The 16,769-nt window shown below is 56.4% G+C and overlaps 1 protein-coding gene across 5 annotated transcripts in view; it reads left to right on the forward strand.

Moving 5' to 3' along the window:
* Nucleotides 1-15,860, forward strand: part of NAPB (NSF attachment protein beta) — a 32,109-nt gene extending 16,249 nt beyond the window's left edge. Inside the window, exons 3-12 of one of the 5 annotated variants that reach the window (XM_072943640.1) lie at nt 1,006-1,122; nt 2,616-2,662; nt 2,767-2,844; nt 5,277-5,332; nt 5,470-5,554; nt 11,523-11,627; nt 12,521-12,589; nt 12,820-12,870; nt 13,683-14,879; nt 14,940-15,860. In XM_072943640.1, the coding sequence (XP_072799741.1) occupies nt 1,006-1,122; nt 2,616-2,662; nt 2,767-2,844; nt 5,277-5,332; nt 5,470-5,554; nt 11,523-11,627; nt 12,521-12,589; nt 12,820-12,870; nt 13,683-13,793 (719 nt within the window). In that variant the 3' untranslated portion in view covers nt 13,794-14,879; nt 14,940-15,860. Of the gene's footprint in view, nt 1-1,005; nt 1,123-2,615; nt 2,663-2,766; nt 2,845-5,276; nt 5,333-5,469; nt 5,555-11,522; nt 11,628-12,520; nt 12,590-12,819 lie in introns of all 5 variants that reach the window. The other 4 variants (XM_072943636.1, XM_072943637.1, XM_072943639.1 and 1 more) reach the window with 4 other exon arrangements.
* The last annotated feature ends 909 nt before the right edge of the window (nt 15,861-16,769 follow it).

Here is a 16,769-nt window from a genome sequence, read left to right on the forward strand (position 1 = left end):
TCGGTCTCTGGTGCGCAGCATCGTGTCTCAGTCATACGCACACACGCTTGGACCTCTTTTCCTGCTCTTTCTCGTTGTGGGTACAGATTTTTGTTTCCTAGAAAGGCGTTCAGCGTGGATGCCCTGAACCAGCAGGGCTCGGAGGCGTCTGTCGCTGTTCTCTGTGCTTTTCTGAATGTTTTTGAAGCGTTCATGACAACATGTTCTAAGTTCTGAGAGGTTTGGGTTCTCTCGGTCACGTTCTTCCTAACGGGGCGGCTCTTGGGTTCTGTGAGTCCCGACCTTCCTGCTCAGGCCCCCGCGCTGCGCTGGTCCTGGCGCGCCCGGTGCTGCAGCCCTCGGGACCCAGTGGCTGCGGCCTAGGCCATGCGCTCCACCTCCCCGGGCCTGGTTCCCGTGGCCCAGCCCGCTCACTCCTGCGGGCAGCCGGCCACCTCTGGTCTCCACTTGCAGCCGCTCTGGAATCCACGGTTCCTGATCCAGAACCTCCCTCTCCCACCGGCTGCGTCCCCGCAGAGACCTGGGTGGCCCTGGCCTGGGCCGGGCACCACTTTCATACCAGGTGGGACACGGTCGAAACCTCAGGGGTCTCGGTCAGATTCGGTCGTTAACTTAAGAAAAAACTTCGACTTTGGAATTGTGGGCCTGGTTTTCACTGTCTGAGAAACTGCTTGTCCAGGGGCCTCCAGAGTCATTTCTTCAGGATGATGGCTAAACCAGTGGATGCAGACAGGGTGGTGGGCGTGTCCTGGCCCACGGTGTCCCCTGGCCCCAGGTGTCCCGGCAGGACTCCCCGATGGTGTAGGGTCTGTGTGGGGTCAGAGCTGGACACCCGCCACTGGGCGCTTAGGATGGATGGAAGCCTTTTTCCCTGGTCCTGGCAGTTTCTCCAGCCCCTGTGTGCAGCCGGGGAGGTGACTATCGATCCCCTGGGTGGACCTGGAACTCGGGCCACCCTATGGGGACACGTGCACCTTCCTTTAACTCAGAAACTATCTTCTCCAGCTGCAGGGAATGCATTCTGTCAGGCAGCCAAGCTCCACATGCAGCTGCAGAGCAAACACGATTCTGCCACCAGCTTCGTGGACGCCGGGAACGCCTACAAGAAGGCAGACCCCCAAGGTGAGCCCCGCCCGCCCGGCCTGCTGCCCACCGAGCTGCCAGGGGGCGGTGGGGACGTGGTGATGGGATCTTTCTGTGTCACTGGAAGCTCTTACAGGGAGAAGGTGGGTCAAATGTATCCCGACTGTTCTGTGGGCAGTTGCGTTTTCTTAAACTCCCTCTCTGCTGCGTGTGCAGACCTGGAAATTAGCTTTAATTTGACCAGTCTTCCTGTTGCCTTAATCTGATGAACGTGTGCGTCGCTCACTAAAGGACACGGGCGGTTCTCCTGAACTCCTGCTGTGTGTGGAGATCCAGTTTCAGGAGGTCATAAAATCTAATAGTTACAGACAGCTTACGCACGCAGAAGTCATCTTGCTTTTTAAAAGTGTTTTTCTCAAAGTATTGGTTTGGAGGAAAGAATGATCTTGGGTATTTAGGGAAGTGTTGCACACGTCCTTTCCTTTTTAGTTAGAGGCGTGTTCACTTAGGGGTGAGAAGCCTGACTTCTTCCCTCTGCACGTGTGCTGGTGGCTGTGGAATCTCCCTTTGTTTTGGGCGACCTTTTAACTCAGAAGTCCTGACTCTTACGAATATATCACACAGAAATAAGATATTTCAGGGGCTGTTGTGTCAGGCTCATCACGGTTTACGTGCAGAAGTGAACAGCTGGGCACTGTCTGCACACAGAGCGGACGGAGAGGGTCACCCCCTGCCCACACTAGAGTGCGAGGCAGGACCACAGCCCCCCGGAGGGCTTCGGGGGTCTTCAGTGAGCTGGGAAGTGCTCACCCGACAGCAGAAGCAGTGCACGGGAGCTGAGACCGCGGTCACAGGACGCGTGCTTGTAGGAACGGCCCTGAGCACGTGGGCAGGAAACGTGCCGCAGAATCCCGGCCGGGCTGCAGAGGGTCCGTGGGCAGCTGGTGTGTCTCCTTTTCTGAGTTCTCAAGGGGTGACCATACACACTTCTGACGCAGCTTAGGGGGAAGTGGCTCTTATTTTGGTTAATCTCCTTGCCTTTCTCATCGTGCACTGAGGCCTCTTTAAAGCAAAGGCAGTAATTTCGGAGCCTCCGGCCACATGCCGGTGTCATGAACAGCGTGCCTGTGGTGGGAGCTGCTGGCCCGCTGGTCTGGGAGGTCAGTGTAGCTCGTTGGTGCTCCGGTTCCATGGAGGTTTTCCTCCTGTCGGCGGTTAGCAGCCTGACAGTCAGCGCGGCTTAACTCCGTGCGGAGTGTTGGCTCTGCTGAGCAGCTGAGGAGCCCCGTCCCCGCAGCACTGGTAACGCAGCCCGCCCCCGCATCGCCCTCACCGTCGGGGCAGGGGGTCGCCGCACCAACCCCCGCCGGTCCAGGGCCGCACGTGGCACACCGGAGGGGTGGACGTGCGCGCCACGTTCTCCGCCCCGCACGGGGCCTCCTAGGGTTCTAGTGACAGCCAGGAAGGCAGGCTCACCAAACCCTCTGACTGAACGGACTTTTCATTGTTTTCCTTAAATGCCTTCGCTTCAGAGGCTATCAACTGCTTAAACGCAGCCATCGACATTTACACAGACATGGTAAGAGCGCGCCCTGCTTGAGCGGCTGTGGGGTGGAGCCCTGGAGATGGCTCCGGCCATGTAAGCCGGCGTGACCGGTGTGACCGTCCTGTGTTCCTCCCCAGGGCAGGTTCACCATCGCGGCCAAGCACCACATCACCATCGCCGAGATCTACGAGACAGAGCTGGTGGACATCGAGAAGGTGTGTGCGGGCCAGAGGGCTGCCGTCCTTGTGGGGCTGCGGGGAGACCTCGGCCTGGGGTGGGGAGGCTCTTGTCCTGGAGCGCGTGTCCAAGCAGGAGAGCTGGTTCGGACTGACCAGGCCCACCTGTGCTCTGCTCTGGCTGGTGTCTGTCAGAACCTACCTCCGAGGGCCCTCGTCTGCCCCGTCCGCATGGCCCTGTGGGAGGCTGAGGACGGCAGATGGGCATTACATGCCTTAGATCAGGCCCTAACCTGGGTGGGGTGGTTCACTCTGCATGTCCCTCAAGTCACTTCCTGAGCTGAGGTTCACAGGAGCAGCAGGAGAGGAGGGAGGGGACTTTGCTGAGCCACTGTCGCCCAGACTTTGGCCTTGGCTCAGCCTGGGACAGTGTTTGCTGTGGATGGCAGGTGTGAGTCAGGAAGGGTGTGTGTGGGCAGTGGGGACGCTGAGCTCAGAGCCCAACCTCCACCCCACCTCACTTCTCCTCTGCGGTGGCACCTTTTCCCTCGGCTCCCAGAGCACTGTGCCCACCTGGTCTCTGCCCACCCTTGCCCCCGCATGTACCCCCCTTGGCTGGTCCCTTCTCTCCTCCCCGCCATGGTGCGGGTGCCTGGGGCTGGGTCTGCCCTCTCTCACTGCGCGCTCCCTGGTCCTGGTGGCTCGAAGTGTCCTGTGTGTGTCCGCACCTCGCGGTCCTCGTCAGCAGTGTGTCCCCGCTGCTTACAACCTTGCAGGCGGCTGTGTTGGCTGGTGCAGAGCTAGTGTTGCATGCTGGTGGGTGTGTGCGCGTCAGCCAGGGTCCCGTGTGTGTGTGTGTGTGTCTGTGTCTGTGTGTGTGGCAGCTCCGACTGCTCCAGAGGGACAGGCTCCAGCTGTCTCCTCCACGTGTCTGTGTTTGTATGTGTCTTTTTATGGCTGTTTTTTATTTGACATTTCGAGAACCTTCTGTATTGGTACTTTCCATCATTGTTCTCTGCTTAGTCCAGTGGCCCATTACAGGGAACCACCTAAATTGGTTTCAGTTTTTCTCCTCTTGTACGTAATACCGAGAGAACTCGTGTGGGGCCTGTTAGTTCATCAGAGTGGGCTCCACGGCTGCCCAGCAGGCCCCAGACATCACTGCTCAGCATGGAAGCGTCTGTTCTTCACAAACTGGCCCCAGTGCCTGTGGTCCAGACGGCGGGCGGGCTCTGTGGCTGCGGAGGTGGCCCTGCACCTCGTCCACCCAGCCGAGGGGTCTCCTGGTGCAGCTCCTAGCGTCCCCGTGCCCTGTCCTGGCTTGAATGGGGGTGCTGGCCTGTGGTCCGTGGAGCAGGTAGGGCCACTCTCCCCGGGGCACCTGGGCCCGCAAGCTGAGAACAGTCTTTACACTTTTAATTGCTGGTGGGAAAAAGCATTTCACGACACAGGAAAGCTATACGGCGTTGAAAGTCCACTGTCCGTAGGTTGAATCTCTGGGCACAGCTGCGCCCGTCCCCGCATGTGTTGTCGCTGGGAGCCCAGTGGGGCGGCAGGTCGAGGGCAGTCCCGGGCCTCTGCATACAGGTCCATGGACCCTGGATTAAACGCTGTTTGGGCTTGTCCCTCCCATGTGGGGACAGGCGCCACGGGCCTTTCCCACCTGCAAGGCCCTGCGTTTCATCGTTGCCTGCAAACCAGCTGGCTCTGCGGAGTTCTCTTGCCAGCCTTACTAAAAACCACACGCCCGTCACCTGCCCCTTAGCGCCTTTTCCCGAGTTTCTGCCCCGGCAGCCACGTGTTCCGCTTTCCGACTTGACAGATGCTTTCTTTCGCTGAACCCTACACCCCAGCCAGAGCGGCTTCTGGCTCCCCAGCCTGCAGCCTCTGCACCCCCACAACCGTCACTCCTGCCCGGCCGTGTTGGGTGGGAGGCGGCACCCCGATTCTGGATGACATTAGAGTGTCCGTGAGGGGCGTCTGTGCAGCAGTAGCAGCCGTGGGTCCAAAGGAACGACCCACCGTGGCTGCTCTGGGTTGGATGGTGGTGTGGGCACTGGGTTGAATACGTTCTGCCCTGTGTGGCTACTGGGAACCGGGACAGAAGGTCTGCCGCCTTCAGTTTGTGGCTTCCACCTCCTGGGAAGGGAAGAGGCCTGGGGGAGGGTGCGGACTCCGGTGTATGGGCCATGTCTGGAGATGGCTCCCGGCAGGTCTACGGGTCTGCTTACGTCCTTTGGTGAGGAGCGTCGGGGAGGGGAGCGGCAGACTGGGCGTTTGCCGTGGGGCAGCTGTCGGCCACTGGCCGCCTGGAAGTGCGTGCTTTCTTGCGTTCCCAAAATAAAGGAGGCCGGGTTGTGGAAGGTTTGCTGTTTGGACAGGTTTGTTTATAGGAAAAGTCCCTGTTCAACTGCAGTTTTTAAGCGCAGCTCTTCAAGCACGCAGTCTGAGTAAAACGTGTGTGTTTGCAGGCAATCGCCCATTACGAGCAGTCGGCTGATTACTACAAAGGGGAGGAGTCCAACAGGCAAGTGTCACTCCCCGGAGTCGTCGCGTGGCTTTGGCATGTGAGCGCGCTGGGCTGGACGGTTGGGGTGGCGGACGGACTTCTCCGTTCTTGGCGTCTCTGTGTTGGAGCCGTAACCTGCCTGGTCTTGGTTGCAGCTCGGCGAACAAGTGTCTGCTGAAGGTGGCGGCCTACGCCGCACAGCTGGAGCAGTACCAGAGAGCCATCGAGATCTACGAGCAGGTGGGCGGCTGCGGTCCTCTCTGTGCCTGAACGTTGTGTTTAATTTTGACTTTTGTTGAAGTGTGATTCGCATGTCGTGTCCTCCATCCTCGGAGTGCAGGTCAGTGAGTTGTAGCCCGCTCGCAGCTCTGCAGCCGGCACCACTGCCTCATTCTAAAGCCTTTCCTTCGTCGCGGAGAGACACCGCTCTCCCCTCCTCGTGGTGGGAGAACCGCAGGCGTGGAACCTCAGGTGTGGGGGGAGGCCTGGTGGGCTCGAGCCCCCGAAGATGTTGTACCCGGCGGTCCTGGAGCTAGTCCCCAGGGTACCATGGGGCGACTGATACTCCACAGTTTAACCGTTTATCAGCCAGGGGAGATTTGGGCTGTTTTCACTTTGGGTCTCTTAGGAATAATGCTGCTGTGAGTATTTGCGCTCAGGTTTTGGGGGTGGCGTTTGCAGCTCTTGGTTATGTCCCGAGGACTGGGGGTGCTGGGCATGTGGAAAGTCCATCTGTAACTTCCTGGCAAATTGCAGGTTGCACCATTTTTCGTTCCCAGCAGCAGCATACAAGGTCCCAGCTCTCCACACTTCACAACAGTTGCTGTTTCCCGGTTGGTTTATTTTTCAATAATAGCTGCCCTGATGTGGGAAGTGACTCCTCCTTGTGCTTTTGAGATTCGTTCCCCTGGTGATTAGCAGCGTTGAGACTCTTTGCTTGAGCTTGTTGGCCGCTGTGCACCTTGGCTGGTGGAAGGTCTGCTGAGGTCCGCTGCTGGCCTTTGAGTTGGGCTGCTCCTGGTGTGAGCTGTAGCAGCTCTGTGTATTAGCCCCTTATCAGATACGTGATTTGCAAATGTTTTCTCCCATTCTGTGGGCTGCCTCTTGACTCTGTTATTAGTGTATTAGTGTTTCTTGATGCGTAAAGTTTTACATTTTGATGAAGTTCAGTCTACTTTTTCTTTTGTAGCTTGTTTTTCATGACATACCCAAGAAACCGTTGCCAATCTGAGGTCACAAAGCTTTTACCCTGTGTTTCATTGTAAGAGTTTCACAGTTTAGCTCTTAGGTTAAATCTTTCATCCGTTATGAGTTGATGTGTGTGTGCGGTGGAGGTAAGGGCCCAGCCACATTCCGCGTGGGCAGCCCACTTCTCCCAGCGCCGTTTGGTGAACACACTGTCCTGTGGCCGTTGAACGGTCCTGTTGGAAATTCCTCGACCACATCTGTGAGGGTTTACTTCTGGGCTGTCTGCTCTGTTCCCTGGTCGGTGGTGTGTCTTTATGCCGGAACCATGCTGGTGCGATGACTGTAGCTCTGGGTGGTAGGCTTTGGAACCAGTGTGAGTCCTCCGACTTTGTTCTTTTTCAAGATTGTTTTGCTTATTCGAGGTTCCTTGTGTTTCCATGTGAATGTTGGGGTCAGCTGGTCAGTCTGCTGAGAAGCTGGGGTTTGATGAGGGTTACACGGACTCTGCAGACCAGTTTGGAGAGTGTTTCCTCCTCACTGCCATTGAGTGGACAGTCTGTGCTTCGGGCGCCTCATTCCCTTCAGCAGCGTCTCGGGGCCCCGGGGCGTGCAGTCCGGGCGCTCCTTCTCGGGGGGCTGTGCTCCTCTAGGTGTTTTATTCTTTTTGATGCTGTTTAGATGGAATTGTTTTCTCAACTTCCTTTTCAGATTTTAAGGACTAATTCATATACGGCAACTTTGCTGAACTTGTTTAGTAGCTCTAGTGAGGTGGGCTTTTTTTTTTTTAATTTTTTTAAGCTTTTCTTTATAGAAAAATCACGTCACCTGCACACAGCAGTAGCTTTTCATCTGCAGTCTGGACACCTTTCACTTCATCTTCTTGTCCTTCGCCCTGACGAGACCCCGGACAGTGATGGGTGAGGTGGGGAGAGCAGACGTCCTTGTCTTGGAGAGCTCCTGCCTCCCCGTGGAGGGCAGTGTCCGCTGGGGGTGTTCAGCTGCCCTTCACCTTCTTCTGGTGTGCTGTTCTCATCATCAAGCGTGTTGGGTCTTGTCAGTGCTTTTCTGCATCCTGGGAGATGATCCTGTGGGGCTTGTCCTTTGTTCTAGTAACATGTCTTTGTTGGTTGGTTTCCATGTGTCAGCCCAGCCTTGCGTCCCTGGGAGGCGCCCTGCTCGAGTGCTGAGCAGCTGGGGGTTCCTCCGAGCACTGTCAGGTTCCAAGTCTCTGGAAGGACTCAACTCAGTGAAAGCTGCCTGGCCACAGTCACGGTTTATTGTAGCAGAAGGTTGCAGAGTAACATCAGCCCCAGGAAGAGGTGCTGAGGGCCAGATCGGGGGAGTCCTGAGTGCGAGCTTCCTGGTGTCCTCCCCGACTGCAGCTGTGCGGGCGGCCGCGGGTGGAGCACGCAGTGTTGTCGCTGTGGAAGAGGCACCCAGACCTGGTGTCCAGGGTTTCCTGGGGCCCAGGCATCTGGACGGGGCTGGCCTTGTTCTCCAGCCCCTCCGTGGGTGGAGCCGAACCACACTGTCCAAGACCCCCAGGTAAACGGAACACTCAGGCAGGACGCTCTGAGGGCTTCGAGATCACCTACCAGGAATCCCGGGCAAAGGCAAGACTCTTTTTGGACAACACAGAGCCACGGTGTGTAGCCCCCTCTGTGAGTAGCTGGAGTTGCTTGTCTGGTGTTCGTTAGGGATTCTGCGTCTGTACTCACAGGGGTGTTTAGTTTTCTCTCGTGACGCCCTCGTCTGGCTTGGTAGACGGTGATGCTGGCCTCGCAGGTGAGTTGGCGAGTATCCCCTCCTCTTCTGTGTCTTGGAAGAGCTTGTGAAGGGCTGGTGTTCGTTCTGTAGACATTTGGTAGAATTCAGTGGTCTTCTCTATTTTTCAGTTTCATTGATCCCTACTCTTACCCTGATTTCTATCCTACTTTCTTCAGGTTTATTTTGCTCTGTTTTAGGGAGTTGCGGGTGGGAGCTTAGCTTACAGATTTTCCTCTGTCGTGTGTGCATTTTTCGTGCTGTCAGTTACCCGCTGAGCGCTGCTTTGACTGTCTCACAATTCTGTTACTTTTTTTTTACATATTAAATTATGTTTGTTGATTTTCATGGATTATTTACAAGCATCTTGTTGGATTGCCAAGTGTTTGAAGAGGTTCCTCCTGTCTTTCTCGTGTTGACCTCCGGTTGATTCCGTTGTAGCTGGAGAACACTCTGACTGCAGTTCTCACACGTTTGTCGAGGTTCCTCTTACGGCGCAGAGCCAGTCTGTCTGGGCCCGCGTCCTGTGGCCTCGCTGCTGCTGGGCGGCACGCTCTGCAGGCGCTGGCCGAGGCGGGGTTGCGGTCTCACATGTGCTTGCTAGTCTCCGTCTGCCTCTCCGGTTGGGGTGGGTGCTGTCTGTGACCGCAGCCGCGGATCTGTCCGCCGCTTGTCTCGGTCGGTCTGGGCTTTATGTGTTTCGCGGCTCTGTCTGCTGCATAGGTTTTAGGATTGCTGTCTCCTTGGTGAGCTGCCGGTCATGATGCAGTGTTCCCTTCTGTCTCTGGTGATTTTCTTGCTCTGAAGTCTGTCTGTGTGACAGTAATCCAGCCTCTCCTGCTTTCCTTTGGTGAATGTTTGTATCATGTGTATTTTTGCGTCCTTTTCCTTTCAGTCTGTCTGTGTTGTTATAATTGAAGTGAGTTTGTTGTGGACGGCATAGAGTTAGGCCATATTTTTAATCTGCTTTGCCAATCTCTGTCTTTTAATTGGTATGTTTAGATCATTCACACTTAATGTAATTATTGATGTGTTAGAGTTGGAGTTGGCCATTGTGTTTCTTTGTTTTCTGTTTTTGCTCTGTTTTTTGTTTTTCTGCTTCCTTTTCCTGCCTTCGAGGGAGTTAGTGCTGGATTACCTGCAGTGTTTGGGGTGTATCACCCAATAGGTTTTGAGTGAGTGCGTTAGATGCTGCATTTACATAACGTGTCCCAGGCTAATGGTGGTGTCATTTTTTCAGTCCAGGGAAATACAGATATCTTACCTTACTTTCCGTCCCTTTTCCTCCCATGTTCAGTATACGATGTTGTGAATATTTCCTCCACATGCCCCCGCCAGTCAGCCTTGTGGTGTCTGTCTCAGCATCATCTAGGAAGTGCAGGAGGAGAAGAGAAGCGCGTTTTGTTTCCCGTCTTTGGCTCACTGGTCACTTTACTCCTGGCGTCCCAGGTTCCTTCCTGGGTTTCCTTTCTGCTTGGAGAACGGCCTTCTGCCTCCTGTTTGGGGCAGGTCTGCTGGTGCTCCTGCGTCTGGGGGAGTTTTGACCTCCCCTTCGTTCCTGAAGCGTGTTTCCCCTGGGTGTGTGGCCCTGGGCTGACAGCTCTCTCCTTTCAGTGCTTGGAGGAATGTGCCCCATACGACTGCGTGGTTTCCGATGAGAAGTGTGCTGTCACTCAGGTTGTCCTCCTGCTCAGTGAGCTGATGTTTCTCTCGGCCACTTTCAAGATGCTCTTCTTTGTCTTCAGTTTCCAGAAGTGTACGTGGCATGGGTGTCTTTGCTTTTGTGCCGTTTGTATTTCACTGAACTTCCAGAATCTACGGGTTTATGTTTCTTGCCAAATTTAGGAAATTTTCAGCCATCATTTCTACAAGTGTATCCTAGCCGCTCTGCCCGCCTCCCCCGGGACTCAGCCCAGATGAGCCTTGTTTCATCATCACGGAGGCTGTGAGGCCCTGGGCCCTTTCTCTCCCTCTGTCTTCTTTCTGTTGTTCAGACTGTGATTTAATGTTCTCGCATCAGGTTGTCGATTCCTTCCTCGGTTCCCTCTGTTCTGCTGTTGAAGTCATCCCCTTGTTAGGTCATTAATTGTGCCTTTCAGTTCTGAGGTCCCTGTTCGCTTCGTCTTTGTATCTTCTAGGGTTTTCTGCTGAGAATCTTCCTTCCTTGATGCTGTGGCTTGAACTCTAGTCTCAAGCACTTGGCTGATGGTTCGCTGAAGCATTTTTAGGAGGGTTCCTTTGAAATCCTCATTAGAAAATTCCAGGGTTTCTATTAACTGAGAACTGTCATCTGTTAGTTGTCTTTCTTTCATTCAGCTTGAGATCTTCCCCTTTTGGTGTTTGGAGTTCCAGCTGAGCGCTGGGTGTTCTCACGATGCGTTAGGGGACTGGGCTTTGTTAGGCTTCTGCTCTCAGCGGGCTCCCTGGACGCAGCTCTGGCTGGGAAGGGGTGTCTCCGTGCTTCTGCCAGGTTAGGGGAGCAGTTCAGGCTCCCCTCCTGCCGCCTCCTTACTGTCGGGTGGCAGTAGAGGTCACCCTGCACTGGGCTCTCCTGGGGCCACGCAGCTGGGAGGCGAGGGCGCCTCGGCCCTGCTGGGAGGAGGGAGCCCAGCCCCCGTGTGGTCTGCACTGCCTCTGCGGGGTGCAGGGGGTGCCAGCGGGCTCCTGCTCCCGCCCTGGAGTCCCTGAGTGGGAGGCCCAGGGAGGGGTGTCTCGTCTCTCTTGGGCGTTGCTGTCGGGAATGTGGCTGGAGGGGAGTGCTTGCCATCGGCGTGGATGCTTTCTGTCCTGCTCACCTGGCCCTCTGGCCAGACGGGCAGACTCACTCCACCCACTGCCGTTTATGGGTCGCTGGCTTGTTCTGTCCCACGTCAGAGATCACGCAAGAAAAAGGCAGCCCAGGGCACTGTCCTCCGTGTGTCCCTGGCTGCTCTGCCCCCACCTTCCAACCCTGACACTAGCTCACGTGACAGAAGCAGGGCCTTTAGTTGCCTTTCACAGGAGGGACAGGAAGGCGTGTCTTTTCCGGCCTGGATGTGGAAGTCGCCCAAGTCATTTTTCATCAGGTCAGCACTTTATGTGTTAAATATTGCTTCTGGTCTAAGAACAGTTTCCAGTTTATGACATTCGGCCATAAGAATGTACTTCCTCGCTTACTTCACGTGAGACACAGGGCGCTTCCCGAGGAGCAGAGGCATGTCAGCCTGCCCTTGGTTGGCAGGCGGCCCTGGCCAGGCTGACCCTGCTCTCTGCCTAGGTCGGGGCCAGCACCATGGACAACCCGTTGCTGAAGTACAGTGCGAAGGACTACTTCTTCAAGGCCGCCCTCTGCCACTTCATTGTAGACGAGCTGAACGCCAAGGTGAGAGCCCGCCGGTGCTGGTGTTGGCGGCATCACCCGGGAGCGTGGCCTCGGGCGGCCTTGCCAACAGCAAGACCAAACCGGCACGTGGAGCATGACCTAAGCGCTGGTGCTGTGACCCTGTCCCAACTGCGATGTCCCCACAGCAGCTGCCGCAGCCCTGTCCTTAAACTAAGGCCCCCGGACCACGCTCCCTTCATAGTTTTGATTTAAAGAAATTCCAGGCCTGAGGGGAGGCAGTAAAACTAAAATAACATCCTTTTTTATTTTTATTCTTAAAATTGGGGGGCTTTGGGGGGGTGATTAGGGTTACTAATGCCTAATTAGATAGAGGTACTGGGAATCGAACCCAGGACCTCGTGCATGCTAATTAAGCACGTGCTCTACTGCTGAGCCCTACCCTGCCAGCCTCCCCTCTCCCCGTAACATCTTTTTGCAAACTCAGAGATGAAATTGGAGTGAGGATGGGGAGAGACTGAAAAGCAGGCTGAGGGCTGGGAGGCGCAGCGACGGTGCAGCCGTAGTGTCGGCGGTGTCGGGGCTCCCCCTGGGAGGAGGAGGCCCCTCGGGCGTCGGGGAGGCTGGGCGGTGTGGGGGAGACGCGTCTGCTCAGGGAGAAACAGGCGCCTGGTCTGGGGGGTCTTGAGATTAGGTCTGGTGCACGTTGTCTTCTCTGGCGCAGCCTCACTCAGAAGAACTGGTTTAGATGTTTATTTTTAACTGGAAGTTCAGAATATGTGGTTGGAAGAACACGGGTGGGTCCGATGCAGCGTCTGGCGGCGTTCTCGTGTGCACGTGAGAAGCACGTCGGTCAGCGGCACCGGCGTGCGCAGCACGTCAGCGCGGGTTCCCGGCTCAGCGGCTCAGAGGTTAACGAGTGGTCTCCCCCGCAGCTCGCTCTGGAGAAGTACGAGGAGATGTTCCCAGCGTTCACTGACTCAAGAGAATGTAAACTGCTGAAGGTGAGCGGGTGGGGCCCGGCCGCCCCGGCGCTGCGCTCTCGCTGGCCACTGGGGGTGCTCACACAGAGCCGCGCCCCTCCTCGGGCTCACCTTGGCTGTGTCTGAGCCGGTCCCCGTCGTGAGGACCTGGCAGCGCGTCAGGGCGACACCAAGGCTGTTTCTGTATGTAAAGTGCTCGTGGGTGGACCTTTTTAACCTGCCAAACTGATTTTTCCATATTTTTGCTCCAGAAACTCCTAGAAGCTCATGAAGAACAGAACAGTGAGGCTTACACGGAAGCAGTAAGTTCTCCTTTGGGAGTAGCACGTTTCCTGAAGGTTCAAGTCACAGAAGGTCCTTTTTCTTTTCATTGTGGAAATGCTGAGCATTCCTTTGGACATCACTGGGGTTCACCGAAGCGTGTTTTCCAAAAGGCGTGCTTTTTAGCTCCCATGGACCTCGCAGGCGGACCTTCTGCGAGCCACGCTGCGTTAGCTGTGAGACAGACGCACGTCACACGCGGCTGTTACTTCTTGGGGTGTTTCCTTTGGAAAATAATCGGATCCCTAAACAGTAAAGTAAAAGCAGTCAGATCTCATCAGTTAAATTTCAAACATAAAAACAAAGCAGTGAGAGTGTGTTACATTCTTGGCCTAAAATAAATGGGAATTTTTTTTTCACGTTCATCAATTTCCTGTTTTCCCATCTTTTTCCATCTTACGTGTAGAATTGAGTGAATTTCTCAGTGTCCTTCATTCATTCATCCATCCTGGCTTGGGAGCAGCGGTGGGAATGGCCTTTGTGCGGCTGTGCGTCCGTCCTTGGTGGTGGGCGGGGCTGGGCGGGGCTGGGGGCTTGTGCCCCCGCACACCCTGCGTCTGCTGTCCCCGCTCCCTGTCCAGCAGGCATCGGCGCAGCGGTGACCTCCACGCTGCCTCAGCCTTGGACGGGGTCTGCTGTCCTTATGGGAGCGTGTCGTTAACTTCATCGTAACAGTCGCGGGATGGTGGGAAAGTTATAAAGTGGAGTGCAGGTGAAAGTGGTCGTCAGTGGAAGTATTCAGCAGTTTCTGGTGTTTTCCACGGAGTCACCCCGTTCTCTGCCCTTGAACCAGGTAAAGGAGTTTGACTCGATATCCCGCCTGGACCAGTGGCTCACGACCATGCTGCTTCGCATCAAGAAGTCCATCCAGGGGGACGGCGAGGGCGACGGGGACCTGAAGTGAGGCTGGCGCCCTGGGCGGCTGCGGCCCTCCTGAGTTCCGTGTTGGGCCCGTGACCACGCCAGGGTGCCCGCTCAATGGCTTGTTTTCATTGCACACGAGCCCGGCTGTGCGTGTGTGCGTGTGTGTGAGCAGCTGCGTGCGTCCCTGTGAGGCAGGCGGGTGGGATGGACCATCCACCCGCCAGAGTCCCCAGAGCTCTAAGAACTGCTTCCGAGCCTCGCTGTGTCACTGTGGTCCGCGCAGCGCTTCGGTTCATGTTGCCGCACCCGACGGCCTTGGCCTTGGCCTTGGCCCCCAGCCCCCCGCTCTGTAGACGCTTTACAGCTTCTCTGTGACCTTGTGCCTGGATGTGTTCTCTGAACGTGGCTTGCAGCGCAGGACACCTGTTAGGCATCATCGATGACTTTCCTCGTTGGAAATTTCTTCTCTTTGCTTTCTCGTGATTCTTTTGATGGTGCTAGTGACCAGTTTCCGTGGGTTTTATGTTGTGCTGGACACTGAGCGCACGCGTGAGTGTCAGGAACAGCCATGTCTGCTGGCGGCCCAGGTGTGGACGGGCGTGGGTGGGCCTGCTGCCCTCGCGCACACGCACGCGCAGCTCCGTGAGGTCGGGGCTTCCTGTCCTGCTTGTCCTCGCCCTGACGCAGGGGGGCTCAGCGGCTCGTCCCCCCCCCTTCGTGCTCGTGCACCTTCCCACACGCCCCTCACGTCCATGCTCAGCAGGGCTGCAGGGGACTCACGTCAGGCTTAGCAAAGTGTGTCATGAATTGTCCACTTACTGGGCGTGTCGGGCTCGGTGGGGTGAACATGGTGCCGAGGTTCACGTGTGCCCAGCCAGGAAGGAGCCCCACGTCTCCGGGAGAGCCTGCTCTGTGCCGGTAGACTGGTCTAGCCTGTGGGCTTGGGTTCTGTCCTGTTAATTTGGCTCATATCTGTGCTCTGTTGACCTAGGACGCTGGGCCCTGCCCGTCTGTGACATGTTGACCCTGTACCTAGATGTGCTCTTGTTTTATGTCTGATGTGTGTTTATTGCCCTGGGAGGACAGTGTTGACACAGGTGAAACTCCCTGCCACGTGACACGGGAGGTGGCACTGCACATCCACGCAACGCGGGAGGTGGCACTGCACATCCACGTGACACAGGAGGTGGCACTGCACACGTTTCTGTGCAGCCTTGCTCCATTGCTCACCTCGGACGTCGGTGTCGCTTGTTGGAAGGAGCTCCTGGTCTGACCGCACAGAACAAACCCCTCGCGATGTCTTTGCGGCCACTCCCTTAGCGTCTCCGCCGCCCCCTGCGGACGCCGCCTGCAGGGCTGTGGTTCCGAGACGCGGATTCGGCAGCATTCTGTAACGTCAGTCGGGGTGATGTGGATTGAGATGAACACTGGGATCAGTGGCGGGGTTGAGGTTTTTTGTTTTTAATGTTTTACATGAAGAGAGTAACTAATTGCAGCGGCCACAGCAGGCCTGCCAGACAGCAAAGGAGAGCGAGGAGCAACAGCCCGGGAGCGGGAGCGGGACCCGGACCTCCCTCCTCGGACGCTGCTCGTGGCAGGCGTGGCTGTGACTCAGAGCCCGGGTTAGTGTTCCAGGGTTTGTGGGCCGTTGTTCGTGAATGAAGTGTGATGACTGCTTATGTTACAGTCTCTGTGTTTTAGCAAATTGATAAAGTGAGTTAAAATTTCTTACAGGAAAGCTTAGCTTTTTGTGGCAACGTTTTAATACCTTGTGTGAGCTCCTTTGTCATTTAATGCTTTTAAACCAGTATTTTGCACAGTCGTGACCACATGTGACGGTCTCACTACCCGTGTGTGCATCTGTCGTCTCCTCCGATAGCACGCGTTAGATCCCCAGCACCAGGGCGCTCTGGGGGACGCGGCGGCCCAGCATGCCTCCCGTGGCCGCCCACCCGCCCACGGGGAGCCGGGTCGGGGCCCGGCCGCGGCCTCTGCCCCCTCATGCCATCGCGGAGGGCTGTATTGTGAAAACTAACCCTGTGACTAACTTGCACCTCCTCAGAGAGTCTGTGACCCTGTGCAGTAAATAAAGTGGAAGTTACCAGCAGTGTGTCGGAGTCCTTCCTGGCTGGACTGCACAGGTTGGGGTGGCTTCCTGTCCTGGAGGTTGTCCCCACCGGGTGGAGGGCAGTGGTCAGGGGTGGTCTCGGGCCCGGGAACACCCACCCAGCCCGCCCCCAGCTCTGCAGGCCTGCCGCTGGCTCGGAAGCCTCGCCTGCACCTGAGGGAGCGGGGCTCTGAGGACACCTGGTGTCTCCCCGGGCGGACCCGCCCCGTCCCGGGGCCTTGTTCACGCCCCGCAGACAATTCAGAGCAAAGTCAAAGTGGACTAAGAGGCCACCCCGTCTAGGAATTCAGCCAAGTGGTGGGGGTTCCAGGTCTCTCTCATTCAAACGTCTCTCCTCAGAGTCTCCCACTGTGGGCTAGTTAAAACCCGGGCCTGCAGGCCTCGCGCCAGTCCAGTCCTGTGCGGACCCGTGGAGGACGCGCTGGTTCCCAAGGCCGGCTGGGGGAGGGGCGCACGGGTGGCCTGTGCCCGCGTCCGTCTGTCCCTACCTGCCTGCCTCTACAGGCCTGTCTTTGTGCCTGTGGACAAAAGGCCTTTTGCCTGAAATAATGTTACTTTAAGTGAAGGAACAGTATCACGTTTTGGAGACAGACACCCGTTTGGTCTCAGAAACGTACCCATGTAGCAAAGTATACAGTCTAACAGGTGAGAATAAAATGTAACAGATGGATCACATTTGTTGGTTGAGTTCATCAGCTGCAGCAGAACCAATAAAAGTGCTGCTTCCCCCCACCCCGTGGCCTTTCTTCCCCCAAACTGTGTACAATTTTGGTTACAAGCAAAGGCAGCAGAGCTTGGGCGTCTAGGCTGAATGCGTCGCCCTCGCGATGGCGGGAAGGTGTGACATCACCTGTCCTGAGGCCCCGGGCGGCACTGAGCGCTTCCCCG

The sequence above is a fragment of the Vicugna pacos genome, chromosome 19, assembly GCF_048564905.1.
Source record: "Vicugna pacos chromosome 19, VicPac4, whole genome shotgun sequence".
NCBI lineage: Eukaryota > Metazoa > Chordata > Mammalia > Artiodactyla > Camelidae > Vicugna > Vicugna pacos.